Source organism: Moschus berezovskii, chromosome 3, assembly GCF_049115385.1.
Source record: "Moschus berezovskii isolate FMDL1 chromosome 3, NW_MosBer_1.0, whole genome shotgun sequence".
NCBI lineage: Eukaryota > Metazoa > Chordata > Mammalia > Artiodactyla > Moschidae > Moschus > Moschus berezovskii.
The window spans coordinates 123,322,063-123,340,556 of record NC_142462.1 but is presented as its reverse complement, the minus strand read 5'-3'; the positions used below and the strand labels follow the sequence as shown (position 1 = coordinate 123,340,556).

The 18,494-nt window shown below is 55.6% G+C and overlaps 1 protein-coding gene across 4 annotated transcripts; it reads left to right on the top strand.

The window, feature by feature from the left end:
* The first annotated feature begins 41 nt into the window (after nucleotides 1-41).
* ASB10 (ankyrin repeat and SOCS box containing 10) lies at nucleotides 42-17,460 on the top strand. Of its 4 annotated transcripts, none has more exons than XR_008685310.2 (7): nucleotides 42-723; nucleotides 1,511-1,778; nucleotides 5,675-6,194; nucleotides 10,432-10,545; nucleotides 10,808-10,993; nucleotides 11,143-11,377; nucleotides 14,540-14,675. XR_008685310.2 is itself a non-coding variant. In XM_088834767.1 (7 exons), exons 1-6 carry the CDS (start codon nucleotides 453-455, stop codon nucleotides 10,991-10,993), a joined length of 1,686 nt encoding a protein of 561 aa, XP_088690893.1. In that variant the 5' UTR covers nucleotides 354-452; the 3' UTR covers nucleotides 14,540-14,677. The 4 variants fall into 4 exon arrangements, 3 of the variants coding, with proteins under 3 accessions (XP_088690893.1, XP_055277534.2, XP_088690892.1); XM_088834767.1 differs by lacking the exon at nucleotides 11,143-11,377 and adding an exon at nucleotides 1,007-1,326 and having other exon boundaries at nucleotides 354-730; nucleotides 14,540-14,677; XM_055421559.2 differs by lacking the exon at nucleotides 11,143-11,377 and having other exon boundaries at nucleotides 354-723; nucleotides 14,540-14,677.
* The last annotated feature ends 1,034 nt before the right edge of the window (nucleotides 17,461-18,494 follow it).

Below are 18,494 nucleotides of genomic sequence, written 5' to 3'. Positions count from 1 at the left end.
CCACGAAGCACAGGACAGATGAGAAAGGCTGAGAGACGGCAGCTTAGGATCAACCCCCACCCCGACCCCTGCAACACGGCATCACACCATGGCCACAGCACCCTCCTGCCCTGGGGCTCCCTTTCCCTTCACCCAGAAAACTGCAGGTTGGACTCCACATCTGGGTGGTCCCTTCAGCCCTGCCGCCCATCCAGCTCTGAGCTCCACCCTGACCCCCTCCTCCAGGCTCCTCCCTAATTCCCCAGCCTGAGGCCTCCTTCCTTGGCAAGGCTGGGATGTCCAGGCTATTTATGGCCTATAGATGGGCTATTTATGGCGTGGCCTCTGCGTGCTCCCTGCCCCTTCCGCCCCCCACAACCCCCCAGGGCCTGAACCTGGCTTCAGCCCAGCACCCACCTGCCCCAACCGCCAGCAGCATTGCCCAGGGTCCTGCTCTCACCCTGAAAGTGGCCATGCCCGGAAATAGGAGCTCCCCTCCCCAGCGGGGACACCGTCTGGGGTGCTTCCCCTCGGCCCCGGCTGGCCGGGTCTGGGGGGCCCGGTCCCACACAGCCCGGGAGTGCCCTGGGCCCTCGCCGCTGCTGTGCCCGGACATGGCGCTGCAGAATGCCCTGTACACGGGAGACCTGGCACGGCTGCAGGAGCTGTTCCCCCCGCACAGCACGGCTGACCTGCTGCTGGAGAGCCGGGCGGCGGAGCCTCGCTGGAGCAGCCGCCAGAGGGGTGAGGGGCGGCCGGACAGGGCTGAGGGCAGGGGGTCCGAGCGCGGTGGCACCCAGCACTTGAGGATAAGGAGCGGGCCCCGGGGCTGTTTCCCTCCCAGCCTGAGGCTTGCCTAAACCTTGGCCCAGGAGACAAGTCATGCGGAGCCCAGAATAGCTCCTGCTGATGCCCAGGGAGTGGCCAGCTCAGGCTCAGAGACGCCGAGGACCCAGAGACACTGGCCCGTCCCCCTCCTCCTCCTCTTGGGCCCCCGCCTCCCCTCCCCTGAGCCCCCCTCCCGCAGCCACTCACACCCTGCCCTCATGAGCTGGTCCCCGGAAGAGTGCAGGGGGCAGGGCGAGCCCCCTGGTGACAGACATGCCCTCTGTGCCAGGCTGGTGGAGAGGCCCCATGGAGGGTCCCCGGAGTCTGGCCTAGGACCCATCGTCACTCGCACGGCCTCGGGACCTGCCCTGGCCTTCTGGCGGGCAGTGCTGGCCGGGGACGTGGGCTCTGTCTCCCGCATCCTGGCCGACTCCAGCAATGGCCTGGCTCCGGATTCCATCTTTGATACCAGCGACCCAGAGCGATGGAGAGATTTCCGCTTCAACATCCGCGCTCTGAGTATGGGCCAGGGTCATGGGGGGGTAGTCGGGGCTCCAAGTGGGGGGTGGGAGGGAAGCTTGGGAAGGAGCCCTGGGCTCTGGCTTCCCGGCCTCTGCCCACCTCCCACCCCCACCCTCCCATTGCCTGGCAGCTCTTTGCCTCCGCCCAGGCTCTGAGGTCCTGTGTCCCCATCTCTCCCTAGGACTCTGGTCGCTGACCTACGAAGAGGAGCTGACCACCCCCCTGCACGTGGCGGCCAGCCGGGGCCACGTGGAAATCCTGCGGCTGCTGCTGAGGCGGCGGGCGAGGCCCGACAGTGCCCCCGGGGGCCGGACCGCCCTGCATGAGGCCTGTGCTGCGGGCCACGCCGCCTGCGTCCATGTGCTGCTGGTGGCGGGAGCCGACCCCAACATCCCTGACCAGGACGGGAGGCACCCCTTGCACCTCTGCGGCGGGGCTGGCAGCCTCGAGTGAGTGACCCCTCACCCTGACCACCCCGCTCCCCTCCAAAGGGAGAGGCAGAGACAGACGCAGGGAGGGTGAGGGGGCCTGTCTGGGCCTGGCAGGGCCAGTGAGCTGGTCGGAGTGGACTTTAGGATGGCCTGTGCTTGGAAGGGTTTCTGCCTCCCCAGTGCGGGGGCAGGCTGTGGCAGGGCCTGGATACATGGCCTGCATTGGGGAAGTTGTGGATATGTTATGGGAAGGTGGTCAAGGTTTTCATTTTTCTAAGCTTATCCTACGTCCCAGACACTGTGATAAGAAGTACAACACATGGCCCTGTAACTGAGGCCCGATCCTGCCCTCGGGGGACTGACTGTCCAGTCATCCAGACAGCCTATAGAGGACAAAAGACCCCCAGTTGGAGCCTGTGGTTGTCCTTGAGGGGAGGGTCTGGTTCGCAACTTGGGAGGTCCAGAGTTTCCATGTTGGCAGGCACCTTCAGATCAGTGGGCTCAGGGACTGAACCCAACTAACCAAACCCACAAGAAACAGATGGCTATACCCAAATGTGACCCTGTATTATAACTGTAGGGGATATTCATTTACAGTGACCCAAATAATTATGCCCTATGTGTCGGGGGCCTTAGAGAGTAAGTTCTCACAATTTTTTGATGAGTCTGGAATCCCAGCAAGGGAAGCTTGGCAGATCTGTGCACTAACTGTCCATGCAATGGAGGTCTTCTCTCTACTGACTGTACACCTGCCAGTTTTCACATCTTGTCCCTGAATGGCCCCAAATTTTTGACCCTTGGGCTCCCCTTTTTGGGCCTTCTCCCTCCTGTTAACTTCATCGGCCTTCAGAGGATTCTGTTGACTCACTCATTATGTTTGAAGATGTATCTATGACAGCATGGTCCAATAGAAATCTACCATGGGCCACATATGTAATTTAAAATTTTCTGTTGTTGTTTAGTCGCTAAGTACTGTCTTTGTGACTGCATGGACTGCAGCACGCCAGGCTTCCCTGTCTTTCACTGTCTCCCAGAGCTTGCTCAGACTCATGTCCATTGAGTCGGTGATGCCATCCAATCATCTCACCCTCTATTGTCCCCTTCTCCTGCCTTCAATCTTTCCCAGCATTAGGGTCTTTTCCAATGAATAGGCTCTTCGCATCAGGTGGCCAAGGTATTGGAGCTTCAGCTTCAGCATCAGTCCTTCCAGTAAATATTCAGGGTTGATTTCCTTTAGAGTTGACTGGTTTGATCTTCCTGCAATCCAAGGGACTCTCAACAGCACCACAGTTCGAAAGAATCAATTCTTCGGAGCTCAGCCTTCTTTATGGTCCAACCCTCACATCCATACATGACTACTGGAAAAACCATAGCTCTGACTATATGGACCAAAGTGATGTCTCTGCTTTTTAATACACTGTCTAGGTTTATCATAGCTTTGCTTTCAAGGAGCAAGTGTCTTTTAATTGATATGAAAAAGAAACAGGTGAAATTCGTTTTTAAATAGTGGTAAATTACATGTTCCTGGGTGTTCATTGGAAGGACTGATGCTAAAGCTGAAACTCCAATACTTTGGCCACCTCATGTGACAAGTTGACTCACTGGAAAAGACTCTGATGCTGGGAAAGGTTGGGGGCGGGAGGAGAAGGGGATGACAGAGAATGAGATGGCTGGATGGCATCACCGACTCTGTGGACATGAGTTTGAGTGAACTCCGGGAGTTGGTGATGGACAGGGAGGCCTGGCGTGCTGTGATTCACGGGGTCACGGAGAGTTGGACACGACTGAGCCACTGAACTGAACTGAAATTACATGTAACATAAAATTTACCATCTTAACTGTTACTCAGTGTCCAGTTCAGTAGCACAAAGTACATTCACACAGTTGTGCAACCAGCAGAACCATCTAACCCCTGAACCTTTTAAATCTTGCAAGACTGAAATTCTGTATCCTTTGAACAATAACTCCCTCCCCCTCCCCTAAGCCCCTGGCAACTACCCTCTACTTTTGGACTCTATAAACTGGAATGGTCTCTGCACCTCTAGTGAGTGGAATAATACAGTATCTGTCCTGTTGTGACTGGCTTATTTCATTTAGCATAATGTCCTCAGATTCATCCAGGTTGAGGCAGGTAACAGAATTTCCTTGCCTTTTAAAGGCTTGAATAATATTCCATGGAACATGTCACATTTTATTTATCCAGTCATCTATTGATGACTGCTTGTAGTCATCACGAAGGTTGCATGATATAGGAAGGCTGCATCTTGTAGGAAGCAACATGTAGGTTGCTTCCATGTTTTGGCTATTGTGAATAATGCTGCCATGAATATGAGCATATCTGTGAATCAAGTGAAATTAATTTTAATAATATATTTTAATTAACACAATGTATCCACAATGTTCATTTCAACATGGAAGCAATATAAAAAGAACATATGAGATATTGTACATTCTTTTTTTGTACCAAGTCTTCAAAATTGGTGGGTACTTTGCACTTACAGCACATCTCAGTCAGGACTAGCCATCCAGTAAGTGCTTGGTGGCCACATGTGGCTGGTGGCCACGGAATCGGACAATGCCATTCTGTGAAGTCCCCCATTTTTAGTGAAGTCCCTGTGTTCCAGCCCAGCTCCCTGAGATCACACTTGGTGATAATCATTCCTTTTTTTTTAAAAAAAAAGCAAAGGGAAAGTGTTAGTCGCTCAGTCATGTTTGACCTTTGCAACCCCATGGGCTGTAGCCCGCCAGGCTCCTCTGTCCATGGAATTCTCCAGGCAAGAATACTGGAGTGGGTAGCCATTCCCTTCTCCAGCGGATCTTCCTGACCCATGGATCAAACCCTGGTCCCCTATATTGCAGGCAGATTCTTTACCATCTGAACCACCACGGAAGCCCCTTGATTAAGTACACATATTTTAAAAATTATTTTGGAGGGACTTCCCTGGTGATCCGGTGGCTAAGACTGTGCTCCCAATGCGGAGGGCCCGGGTTTGATCCCTGATCAGGGAATCCCAGGTGCTGTAACTAAGAGTTTGCATAGCACAACTTAAAGATCCTGCATGCAGCAACTAAGATCCAGCTCAGCCAATAAATAAATCAATAAGTAAATACTTTTTAATCATTCTGGTAGAAAGGTGGCCAGGGTAATATAATAAGCCCCATGATCCATCACCATCTATACCACCCACTTCCGCTGCCCATCGCTGTTTTGAACTCTCAGCTGATAGGTTTTCAGGCTTTGCCTCATACGCCACTCACAACAACCTCTTGGGTCTAGGTATTAGCAATTATCCCCTTTCTACAGCTCTGCTGGAGCTCAAAGAGACCGAGTTCCCTTACTATTACTTGCAGTAGTAGTAATACACAATCTTCTAAGAGGACTGTTTTGCCACAAATCTGGCTGGCCAATTTTGGTTCTGTTGGTCTTTCTCCCACCACCCCAATTTCCATGTGTGCCCACTTTCAGGCCCCTCCCCACTCCAGTTCCAGCATGCAGAGCCCTCCAACCATCCTGCTGCCCCTGGACTGGAATGCCAACTCTTCCCTCACTGGCTGTGTGAACCCGCCAAGACCCTCCACCCTCACGGCCTAGGTCTCCTCATCTGAACCCTCCCTGGGAATGAACGAAGTCAGAGCACGTGGTGCCCGCAGAAGGTGCCTGTTCTAACTGAGCAAGGGCTGCTGGCACCTTTGCTCCCATCCAGGGTTTAGGGCACTTCTCCTGCGGAGAGCACGGGGCTTGAGAGAGGGCACTGGAGATGCTGCAGAATGTTGCCAGGATCTTAGTGCCAGGCAGACAGCACCAGGGCCACCCAAGGGTGCCCCAGGGTTTGCTTTGCTCACACCAGCAATCGTGCAGGGGTGAAGCTCTGCATGCCCGTCTTCCTCCCCCACGGCTGTCTCGCCCTTACTAGGTGCGCCGATCTGCTCCTGAGGTTTGGGGCAAAAGTGGATGGTCGGTCGGAGGAGGAGGAGGAGACCCCTCTGCATGTGGCCGCCCGGCTGGGCCACGTGGAGCTGGCGGACCTCCTCCTGAGACGCGGGGCCTGCCCCGATGCCCGCGATGCCGAAGGCTGGACCCCGCTGCTGGCCGCCTGTGACGCCCGCTGCACGTCCCCCGCCGACGCCGAGGCCACCACGGCCCGCTGCCTCCAGCTGTGCCGCCTGCTCCTCTCCGCCGGGGCCGACGCGGACGCCGCCGACCAGGATAGGCAACGGCCCCTGCACTTGGCCTGTCGCCGCGGCCACGCAGACGTCGTGGAGCTGCTCCTGGCCCGCGGCGTCGGCGCCAACGCCATGGACTACGGGGGACACACGGCCCTGCACTGCGCGCTGCAGGGCCCTGCCGCGGCCCTGGCCCAGAGCCCGGAGCGCACGGTGCGCGCGCTGCTCAACCACGGTGCGGTCCGCGTGTGGCCAGGGGCTCTCCCCAAGGTACTGGCTGGGGCCGGAAGGAGGGCCGCCAGAGCGAGGTGGGGGCGGGGGAGACCCGGCCGGTGCGCCAGCTTGCTCTGGACGCAGGGAGCTCCAGACCGGGGTCAGTACTTTGTCTTTCATTCGTCGAGAAAGCACAGCCCAGCAGGGGGCAAACCGCACACCAGCAGGAGGTGGGGAAATGTTTGCTAGTGCGCCTGCGCACAGGTATATCCACTGCGTGCAGTGCATATCCACGTGTTTGCATGTGCGTGTGTGTATACGTGCGTGGGTGATGAATGTGAACTGAGGGGCGGGACTCTAAAGGATCTGAAAAGACAGGAGGAGTCAGGTCTGATGGGGGCCAAAAGGGCTAGTTTCTTCCTCAGGGGAGACAGCGGATGAATGAAGCGTTTAGGAAGCTCCGCCTGGCAGTGGGACCCATTCAGAGAGAAACTCCAGTCACAGGAAACACTGGCCCGGGGCAGAGTGATAAGCTTGGTCTTGAGCTTCAAGGCCTCCTGACCATCTGCAGATGGACGTGAGAGCTTAGCAGAACATGCACCAGGGACACCAGCAGCTGTTACGCTGGCACCAAAGAAAACACACTCACCGTCAATTTCCAATCTCTGCCTTATGTTTAACATTAACATCCCCGACGCGGGTTCAGGCTGCGATGCCCCGGCAGGGGACCCTGTCCACGCTGTGCTGTGTCTGGAGAGGGCTATATAATATCTCGGAGGATGCTGGACCCCGGGGTGGGGACCCTGGTTCTCACAGGGGCTAGGTCAGGATGGGTGTAGGGCAGCAGGCTGCGTGCAGATCCTTCGTCCTGCCTCTGGGCTTGAACCATCCAGCCCCGCCCAGTCCTGGACGCTCCCCTGCTATCCCCAACTCTCCCCTTCACTCACAAACCTAGAAGTATCTGTGTAGATTCCTAAGCAAGGCCAAATAATTAAACAGCCCGAGAGTTCGGCAGATTGGTCTCCCCTTTGGGAAAATACAAGAAATCAACAATTAACACTAATTAATCTCCTATTAACACCAGATAATTAGGAGAGGAGCAATTCCCGGTAATCTGACAGTGGCTCTGACAGCTAATGATTCCCCTTTGGGAAGGGGGTAGGAAAAGAAGGCAGAGCAGCGAACGGATATTCTGGGACACCACTGCCCGCCCCTGCAGCCCTGTTCTGTTCTCACTGCCCTGGGGACAGGCCGGCACAGCAAAGTGCCCCCTGCGTCCCTTCATCTGGGCTCCACAGCATCCCAGGTGATCAAACAGTTGGCATTCGCCTCCCACAACCTGCAGCTGCTCTGGGATTGGATGGGGTGCCTTTCCTCCAGCACAGAGCTTCTCCCTGACCCACCAGTGACGACTGTCAGCCCCCAGCCAGTCCTGCAGAAGCCACCATACTGGTCTGGGTGCTCAGACTGGAGCCAGGGTCTGGCTGCGATGCTTGTTCATGTGACTCTAGGCAAGTCCTGGGATTCTTTGAACCCCTGTTCCTTGTGTGTGATACAGTCTTGACCTAAACTTAGTGGGAACTGTAGAAACAAACACAGCCCTGACCATGCTCCAGACCTGCTCTAAGGGTGTTACCTTAGATGCGTGGACTTCAGTCCTCCCAGCAACCCCGTGAGCTAGATGGCAACTGAGAACACAGGCTCTGGAGCCAGGGACACTACCTGTGTGACCATCAGCAAGTTGCTTCAATCTCTCCAGTTCTCCGTTTTCCTCATCTTTACAATAGGGATGTCACAGTATGCCTGCTGCATAGGTTAGTGTGAGAACAAATGAGTCACATATTTCAAGCCCTTTGGACAAGGCCCAACCTCGAGATACTGCTCCTCGCCAGTTAGCCAGTATTCTTCTAAAGTTAAATAATGTAGATGAAAGCACTTGGGAAACTGTTGGGCATGATCCCAATGTAGGGGATCTTTAGACAAGGGACAGAGTGCTGCAGGTTAGAATAGCCGCAGGAGGCTTCCTGGAGGGGGTGGGACCTGGGATGGGCAGGGCTTGGAGAGATGGAGGAGGAAGATACAGGTATTCCAGGCAGAGGGCACTCCCAGAGTGGCCTGGAAAGGGCAGAGAGACTGGCATAAATGGCAAGCAGTAGCAGCAGGTAAGAACAGGAAAGTAATACATAACCTACCGGAAGCTCTAAGGAAGAATGAGACCAAGAGGCTTGCTCCAGGCTCCAGCTGTGGCGGTTCTGGTAAGCACTGCCCAGATGCAGGGACAGAAGCAGAGGGCCTCCGGTGTATGAGATGCTTTCTCCCTGGACAAGGCCTTCCTTCTGCACCCACTGCCCGGCAACATCCAGCACATGCAGCACTCCCAGCCTGCCAGGCAGAAAGGTCTCCTTTCCTTGCAGGCAGGATGTTAGAGACCCTAGTGTTACATGCAAGTGTGAGCAATGGGAGGGGGTTACATTCAGGAACGCTGCCTGAGAGACTGCACTCAGCTATTCTCAGGTGTTACGAAAGGTCCAGGGCCCCTGCCTGAGAAATAGCAAGAGACAGAGTGGCTGAAGCACGATTCGGCTTACATATATCATGTGCAGGCATGGAGCAGATGTGTGTCCGAGCTGTGCACGGCTGACTTTCTGACCGTGGGGTCGGTGGCCCAGCACAAGCTGCCTCCCAGCATGGCTCGCCCCTCAGAGCACAGGCCACCTGCTCAGACAGGCCTTTCTTGACCACCCATCTAGGACCGCGCCCTCCTGACTGCACTTAGCCCCTGAGCCTGTTTTCTTTGTAGCGGCGTATACGTAAGTGGCTATTTATGTGTTGTGTGTTCCTTCTTTTTTGTTCTGATACTTTTTTATTTGACTGTGTCGGCTCTCGTGGCACGCGGGCTCTTCACTGCATCATGTGGGATCTTCTGTTGTGGTGCGTGCATTCTCTAGTTGTGGCATGCTGGCTCAGTCATTGCCGTGCACGGGCTCTCTCGTTGAGGCACATGTGTTCTTGGAGCACGCAGGCTTAGTTGCCCTGCAGTATGTGGGATCTTACTTCCCTGACCAGGGAGCAAACCCGTGTCCCCTGCATTGCAAGGTGGATTCTTAAACACTGGGAAATCCCAAGTTTTCCTTCAGAAAGAGAAGCTCCCAGCTGACAAGGACCTGTGTCTCCTCCTCATGGCTGGGTCCCCCAGTGCTGGCCCAGAGTGACCCTCAGTAAATATTTGTTAAATGAAGGATGAAAGAATGAATCTGGCTGCAGCTTGATCCTAGGTGGACTCCCACATCAGGTGTCTGCTGGCCTCTTTCCTTCTTCTTAAATGCTCTCCTCACCTTTACAACCCAAGCTTGTCTCTCTGTTACTCTCTCCTGGACCACCCAGCACTCCTGCCCCATCTCCATCCCTCCCCTGGCACCAGCGGGTTCTGCCTTGTACATAATTGATCTTTCTGTCTGCTCAGGAGCTCCAGCCTCAGGTCAGGGACCCTTTTCCCACCCAGGAAGATGCAGCACAGAGCCTTGTAGAGGCAGACAGGAGAGCAGGGTGAGGTAGTAGTTGAGGGCAAAGAGCACACCGCTGGGCTCGGATGGCTGCAACCACAACTTGGACAAGTTACTTCTGTGTGCCTCAGCTTCCCTTGTCTGTAAAATGGGGACAACAATAGTCCAACCTGCAGGGCTGAGAATTATCAACACACGTAAAGTGCTAAGAAAATATCTAGCATAAATATGCACAGTAGAAATACTAGCTGTTGTATTGGTTTCCTGTCATGGCCATAACAAAGTACTGCAAACTGGGAGGCTTAAAACAATAGAGACGTATTCCCTTTCAGTTCTGGAGGCTGGACATTCAAAAAACCCAAGTGTAGGTAGGGTTGGCTCCTTCCAGAAGCTCAGAAGGAGAATCTGTGCCAGGCCTGTCTCCTAACATTGGGTGGGTGTCTACAATCCTTGGCATGCCTTGGCTTGCAGACACATCACTCCAATCTCTGCCTCCATCATCACATGACATTCTCCTTGTGTGTCCGTTCTCTCTTATGAAGACAGCGGTCATACTGGATTAGGACCCACCTTAATGACCTCATTTTTACCTTGATTACATCTGCAAAGACCCTATTTCTATGTAGGTCACATTTCTAGGTACTGGGATCAGGATGTCAGCATATCTCTTGTGGGACATAGTTCAACCCACAATAGCTGTTTCTTGGCTGTCTGGTCACCAGGCCTGTTTGGCCAGGTACCAGCCTTGTGTGGTAACCCCTGGAGCACTGACGCAGCTCTGCCCCCTGCAGGTGCTGGAGCGCTGGTGCACGTCCCCACGGACCATTGAGGTCCTGATGAACACCTACAGTGTCGTGAAGCTTCCTGAGGACGCCGTGGGCCTGGTGCCTCCTGAAACTCTGCAGGTCAGATTCTCGGACCCTGAACACACAGTCACCCAGAGAGTGACTTCCAGCTGCCCCAAGAGACCTCCAGCTCCTAAAGGGAAGCCCTGTGGGTCCTCCCCATTCTGCCCCCACAGAAGTTACTAAGGAAAAGAAAACTCAGAGTGAATACCTGAAATGCTCCTGACTTCTAAGAGGCTCCTGGAGACTCCCACTGGCCCCCACTTTAGAAGCAGGTGCCCCCTGCCCAGGGCTCCCTCTGAGCCCCTCGTTCTGCCCCCAGAAGCACCGTCGTTTCTACTCCTCCCTCTTCGCCCTGGTGAGGCAACCCAGATCGCTGCAGCATCTGAGCCGCTGTGCACTCCGTGCCCACCTGGCGGCCTGCCTGCCCCATGCCCTGCCCCGCCTGCCCCTGCCGCCCCGCCTGCTCCGCTACCTGCAGCTGGATTTCGAGGATGTGCTCTACTAGGTGAGCCCGAGGCTCTGTGGACCTTCCCATTCGCTGGGGGTGGGAGGAGGGGCAGAAATGGGTCCGAGGCAAGATAAACGTGGGGGCAGGGCCCCAGACAGAACTCCCCAGACCACTGGACCTCTCTGAATCCACCCCTCTCCCTCCAGATGTCCATTGCCTTCTAAGAGTCTGAAGTAGATGCCCCAGACCCTAGGGGATGCCAGCCCACTGCTCACATGCCTGAACTCAGGACTGAGTTGAATGGATTCAGGCTGAAGTGTCCCTCTCAGCAGGAGGCCCAACTCCACAGGGAGGAGTGCTGTCACTCCCCCCAGGAGAGGCAGATGGACCAGGTGGCCAAGTGACATCTGATGGAGAGAGAGCTAGGACTCATGGCAAATGGTATATACTCTCCTGGGGGAGGGGGGGTCTCCTGAGGCCCCCTCCAGACTGTCCAAACCCTGTGCCCACATTAAAAATATGCAGGCCTGTGTTATTGGATGCTGTCTCCAATAGCCCCTCCTCTGAGCTGGCTGGCTCACGGGGACTCGAGACGGGCAGGTTTATGGGGTCCCCCTGGATCTGCCCCATGGTGCCAGCTCTATCACCTGCCTCCTTTGGCCTCCACCAGCTACTGAGGGATCCCAGGCAAACCTGCCCCTCTGGCCACAATGAGGGGGAATAGCCATCAGGTGAGACAGTGCAGAGAAGGCCCGAAAGAGCCAGCAGGAGGATGGGGGAGCAAAGAGGCTTGGGTAAGGAGAATGAGGCTGTGGAATGAGGCCGGGCATACCGTGGGGCAGGGCAGTACAGGCAGCCCCAGGCTTGGGCAGCGAAGTCAGGGCAGGAAGATAACCGGCGGTGGGCACACAGGGCAGCCAGCATGGCAGTAGCCCTGGGCCAGGTGAGAGTGAAAGATGCAGGTTTAGAAAAGCCAAAACAACTCTGCCTGCCGCCTGTCCCGTAGGTCGGATGTACACCTGGGTCCGGCCTCTCCTTCAACCAGGAGCTGAGCTGAGACCTAACACTCCTGGGTTCTAGTCCCAGCTTTGCCATTCACTTGCGGAACAGACGTCTCTTCCCTGCTCTGGACGCAAGCTTCTGCATCTGTCAGACAAGAGGGAAGGAGAGGGTCCCTGAGGGTCTTTGCAGGCGCGGGATTTAAAGAACTTACAGGCAGCCCCAACAGCCAGGGGCCCATCTGCGACCACAGGTGGTGTTGCTTGGAGCCACGGGGCAGCCAATCCAGTGCACGGTGACCCGTGACGTCAAGGGTCGCCAGACAGATTTCCTAGCGGCCCGGAGTGCGCATGCGCACCTTTTCCCACGAGTTCGCACCTTTTCCCACCAGTCGCTGGGAGCGAGGGAGCAAAGTGAGGGGCCAAGAGGGTGAGAGGCGGAGGGGGCGTGGCCTGAGGGGCACCGAAGGCGCGAAGTCCTAGACGACCTCGAGAAGCCCTGATTCCCTACCGGCCTCACGGACTTGGGCTGAACGGCCCGCCTGGGCTTCCAGCTGCAGGGCTCGGGGACAGCTGGACGGGAGGGGCCGCGCCTGGGGCCCAGGCCCACAAGCGGTCGGGGCGGGGGCTGACTGAGGCCTGGCCCCTAGGCTGTACACCGTCCAGACCCGGCCAGACCCCGCAGGGCCCCCTCCCGGGGGAAGTGGGCGCAGGCGAAGAAACAGGTCAGGAAGCGGTTTGGGGCAGGCTCGGCTTCCACTCACGGCTTGGGGCCTCCCCCGCCCCCGTCCCGGGGAGCCCCTTCTTATCGCAGCGCGGGACCTGGGCAGAACGCCCCATACTCCATTCATTGGTTCAGCAGGGGTTTGAGGGCCTCCCGTGGGCAGGACACCGGCCACACAAAGGCCTGGCTTTCCTGTCCCCACTAGAAAGTTCACTCCAACGGTGATAGAGACCCTGAGCAAACAGATGGGAAAATTTCACAGTGATAAGACCTCCACAGAGGGTTTCATTGGTGATTGTCCAAGAGTGGATTAGCTGCTGAGTGCAGGTGACATGGACACCTCTTTGAGTAGGTGACATTTAACCTGAGGCCTGAGTGACAAGGAGGAGCCAGCTACGTGAGTGGCGAGGGAGAGAGGGAAGTGACATGAACTGATGTATATTTTGAAAGATGGCTCTGGCTGCTGAGTGGCTTGGGCCAGGGAAGAGGTAGGGAGGAAGGGTGAGAGACCAGTTCAGAGGCTATTTCAGGAGCCCTGGCAGAGATGGAAAAGCAGTGGGTGAGACTTGGGATCCTTTCTGGAGACTCCATGGAACTTGTTGATGGAGTGGACATGGAAGGCTGAAGGAAAGCATAGTCCAGGATGACTCCTCCGCCCTTTTTTTGGCTGAGCAACACTGGATGGACGGTGGGACTAATTTGCTGAGGTGGGGAAGATAAGAAAGGGGCAGATGGCAGGGGAGTCAGAAAGACTGTTTGGGAGATGTTAAGTTTGAACTGCCTATTACAGATCGCAAAGAAGCTGTGTGACATGGTCATTTAAATCTATGAATTTGGAATCCAAGGATGAGGACAGGCCTAGGGATATAAATAGGGTAGAATGCATGTGTTTGCATGTGAAAAATATTTAAAGCTCTGTCCCAAGAGAATCTTGACTCTCAAGGGGACGACTTTGCTGAGAAAGTCCTGTTTACGCATTTTGATGGAAATTCTAGTTCATTTGCATCCACGTCATTCATTTTGTGCTTCCTGAGTCCCAGGTTTTAGGCACTAGATACAGGGCTGTGAATGAGACCTGCTGCCACCCTAAGTCTGAGAATTTTCCATCTAGTCTGAGAAACAAGTGTGTGAATACCAAGTTCAGATACAAAGGGCAATGTCGTGAATGCAAAAGATTTGTGGGAGCAGGATTTGAGGGCCTGAAGGAGGAAGGAGAGCAGGAGCAGCAGGGGGTCCTGGGAAGACTTCGCAGAAATGAGAGTGCCTCCCCAAAAGTGGTAAGAAAGGGGAGGATTTCTGGCCATATCTGGAGAGCACTGGTTCATGCAGGAGGCCTTTAAAGAATGTAGGGCATGACGGAAGAAAGGCTGTGTGGAGTGGTCAATACAGGAGGCTGCTGGGCAGCTTCGCACGTTCTCCCCTTAGCAGGGCAGTGTTAGGAAGGTCCTTTCTGGGGTTAGACATCCAAACACTTCTTGCAAGCCAGGGAGCTTCCTCCTCAGCCTCCTGGCTGCGGGTCCCGCGGGCCCAGAACTTCTCCCCGGTAATTGCTTTCCGTAATGTGTTTGCTCCAAACCAATTTCACGCCTCCGTGAGGCCTCCGCCCTGCACTGGAGCGCGGACCTCTCCACCACCAACCTACCCGCGTGTATCACGTGCGCGGCACACAATCGGCACGCATTTAACCCAACGATATGCAGAGTTCAAGTACCTGGATACAGCCAACATACATGAAACTACACGTGTGTATGCTAGGCTTTAAGACCCTCATGTACAACCGTCCCCCGCCCCAACCAGTGCACTCACAGTGAAGGCCTCTACAGCGCCCAGCGCGCTGCCCCTTGGACGGCTCACCTGGTGCTGTTCCTTTGCTCTCCGCAGGTCTCCAGAACTAACGCCAGGGGGCGCTGCAGCACTCCGCGCCTCTTTCGCGGTGACGCAGTTGCGCGCTGCTGCCACCAGAGGGTACCCGCGGACAGAGCCCGAAGCTCCCCACCATCAGTGGACACTCGCCCGCCAATGAGGGAGGCGAAGGTGTATTTGGATTTGACTTAAAAGAGTACTTCGTTTTTTTTTCTGGGTGCTGGTTCCTAGTCCGTGAACGGGAGGCCAGACAGAGGAGGTCGACACAGGCACACACAGAGAGGGTAGATTCAAAGTAAAATTCTTCCGTAGAGAATTTCCCCAATTGCTGAGTAGTTAGATGGGACAAGTCAGCACGTAGGCAGCCAAAGAAGCATTTTTAGCGTTCCATTTTAGACGATGAGGGGAGGTGCTTACCTATACGGGTCTGTCCAGGGATTCGGTAGGAGAACCAGAGAGTTTTCTTCTCAGTAAAGAAAGGAGGCAGCTTCCTTCAGGTTTGAGAGTGACAGCTTCTGTCCTTGGTACTGATGGGAGAGTTAGAAGCTGTGTTTGGAGAGCCACTGATAGGAAGAACGTCCATAATCCACCACTCTGCTTTCCTTTGTCCAGTTAGTGAAGGAAGAACTCATTTTGAAGGGTATTTCCTTATATTCACGTGATTGTGGCAGGACTTTCTGACAAGACAGGGTGCATGCTCAGTCGCTCAGTTGTGTCTTTCTACCGTTTGGACTGTAGCTCACCAGACTCCTCTGTCCATGGGATTATCCTGGCAAGAATACTGGGGTGGGTTGCCATTTCCTCCTCTAGGGGATCTTCCCCACCCAGGGATTGAATATGCCTCTCCTGCGTCTCCTGCATTGCCCGTGGATTCTTTACCAATGTGCCACGTGAGAAACTCAGAGTAGATATTATTTGCTCTCGCTCATGGATGGAGAAGTTAAGTCAAAAGGGGGCCCAGATCACATGGCCCAGAGAGGAGTCAGAACAGAAACTTTACTTCAGGTTTTTTTTTTAATTTATCCAACCAGTGCTCTTTTCCATTTACCATGCAGCCTCAGTTCCACAGTCCATGAAAGGGCAAGAAAAGGAAATGGGCTGCTTCAGTTGCCACTATGTATGTGAGGGTTTTATTCTAAGTCAGCTACTGAATATCAAGGACTGTGCAGAAGTCACACTTCATGACCCCAGTATGGCAAGGGAACAGATTGAGGATAAAAATGGATTACCAAGTACAGTATCTCACAAACACACACTACACCAGAGCCATACAAAGCCCCAGAGGTCTCACACGCCTTATTTCAGAGTTGGTGGCCCAATGGGACTTGTTGGCAACAAGCTTTAAGCCTGTACGCTCTGTGACAGCTTGAGCAGAGAATTCCACTTTACAGAGTGTAGTTCTGGGCAGTGCATTCTTGGCTTGAACTAGATGATCTACCTCTTCAAGATCAGAGGGCCTTTAACCTTGAATCCTTGACAACACATGATCCATTTCATCCCATCAAAAAGTGACAGGCTTACTAAAGTAGCCCTTTACTGGGGGAAGTAGTTGGGGGGGGGCTAGTCAGGGAGGAGATTTCAGTATATATACTTTTGAACTTTTGGAATTTTGTGTTTGGTGGTTTTCTTACATATGCAAAAGGTGAATGTAGTTACTTTTTAAAAATGGCTCTTACTTCATGCTGTATTTGATTGGTGGTATTAATGCTCATCCAGTTTTAATTTCAGTGATTGTAGCCCAAAAGTTGCCTTGGTAATTTTTCAAAAGTCAGTAAGCCTCTATTATCTACCCAACTCTGTAAAGTCATCACCCCGAGCGAGTACTGGCCTCTCACATTTTAATACACTTTTGAAGTCTGGTCTTCCACGTGGGTACCATGCTGTACTTGGTTCATTCTACAAAGGGTTCTGGACACCATTAGGAGGATGGACAAGGATTGTCCTTGTATTTTAGTGGTGATTGGTGTTCGCAGACTTGAGTTAAGGCACCTCTTCTGGCTCCATGCCGACATCGTCCCTCCAGATTCGATCTCTGAGAAGGTTCAAGACAGAGCCTGAGACAGATCAGGACTGTGTGGAAACCACACCCTTCTCCCTCGACCTCTCTGATACACTGCCAGTCAGGCATGACCAAAGAAAGTCGCACCCTCTTCTGTCCTTCTTTGGTGACAGCGTCTTTCAGGGTGCTGACTTGAATACATCAGCCTGACACGAGCCAACACGACACTCCCAACGTGAATCAAGTTTCCTGAGATCCAGAGTTCCCACCTGCCTTGCCTTCTGTCCAAACGCTGAGACTCCAGTGTGAGTTTTCCTCCTCATCGGAACCAGAGAACGTTCCTCTATTTAGACTGCATCTTCCTAAACTCGCCTGCTTCTGCAGCTCTCCCTGGCCCCACCTGAGTGACAGTGAGCAGGCGACCTTCATTTAGTTAGCCAGGGTTGCTCTCCGTCCTGAGGCTCGGGTCACTTTTCTTCCAGTGACTTTCCTGACTTAAGTCTTTCTTGCCCACTGACCTGAGGCTGCTATCCAGCAGCAAAGCCCGGTGACTTTTGCCTCTAGATTGACGACTCTACTTCTGGAAATCAGGAGTGGTGGGGGCGAAGGGTAAAAGGCGCGCCATTCCCGTGTCTGAGAAGGGGGAAGTGAGCAGAGTCATCTGCAATTAGCGGATAATTAGCGCCGCTGACCCTTGGGGCTCATCAGCGCTGCCGGGGCCAGCCCCCAGCAATCAGCCGGGGCAGGTCGAGAGTGTCAGGCCCGGGAATGAATAGGGCTCATCAGCGGCGCGGGAGTCGGGGAGCCAATCAGGAAAATTAATAGCGGAAGAGAGGGAGAGCGAGCGAGGGAGGGAAACCCGGACAGACAGACAGACAAAAGAGACCGATGTGGACTAGAAATGAGGGGGCAAATAGAATAAGGCGGATGGGACAGGGAGTGAGAGACAGGAGCCATCAAATAGGAATTGGGATAGAAAGGAGGGCGGGAAAGGAGACGGCGGGAGGGAGGAAAAGGACGGAACGGGCGGGAAAGATGGAGGGAGCAGGGCGAGAGGAACGGTGAGTACTTGGCACAGTGTGGACACTGGAGGAAATCGCCCCCGGAGGCCAGGGCGAGGGACCCAGGGAGTCCGCGGCGGAGGGGGATGAGGGGGAGCCAGTGACGAGGGGGCCGCCGGGGGCGACGGTGAACCGGATCTCCCGAGGACGAAAAGGACCCACCCCATACCCAGATGAGCGGTCCAGAGCCGCGGGACCGTGGAGGAGCGCGCCCCCTGTCGTCCGCGCCCAGCCGCCCGAGGGGGCGCCCGCCGCGTGGTCCGCCCCGGGGGACCGGGGAGGGGGCGTCGGGGGGCGGGCGGCAGGCCACGCTGGGGGACTGGCCCTGACTCCGACGGAGGGCGGCTGCCCGGCCCGGGGCAGCGGCGGGGGGCGCTCCGATCACGCCCTCGCCTCGGCCGCCACCCCGCGCTCGGTCCACGCGGGGGCCCGCCTCCCGGTCCGCGCCCGGAGCCGAGTGGGCAGAGCGGCGGGGGGTGGCGGTGGGCGGGCGGGCCGGAGGGAGGGGCACGGGTCCCGCCGCTGCCGCTGCCTCCTCGGCGGCCGCAAACTTTCACAAAGCGGCACGTCCGGCCTCATCAATCTCCATTAATAATAGTTGGTTGGGCTGCGGGGGGCGGGCGGGGGTCCCGGGCCGGCCGGCCGGCCGGGCCGCTGGGAACGGGCTCTGCGGAGGGAGCGGGAGCCGGGGCGCGGCGGCTGCGGGCGGAGGGAGGAAGTGAAGCGTAATTTGAGGAAGATGGATGAGTCCGGAGGGCGACACCCCCAGCCCGCCCGCTTGCCCGCCCCCTCCCTCCTTATGAGCGAGAGGAGCGCGGCGCCGGAGCCACACTGCGCCGAGCCCGCGCCCCGCCGCCACCTCGGCCCGGGAGCCAGGCAGCCAGCCCGGCGTGCGCGCGCGGGGCGCCCGAGC

Coding starts and splice junctions, on each gene's coding strand:
- ASB10 (XM_088834767.1), top strand. CDS start 453: ATGCCCGGAAATAGGAGCTCCCCTCCCCAGCGGGGACACCGTCTGGGG. Junction 731..1,006: donor AGCCGCCAGAGGGGTGAGGG/GCGGCCGGACAG, acceptor CCCCTCCCGCAG/CCACTCACACCCTGCCCTCA. Junction 6,195..10,431: donor GGCCAGGGGCTCTCCCCAAG/GTACTGGCTGGG, acceptor TGCCCCCTGCAG/GTGCTGGAGCGCTGGTGCAC.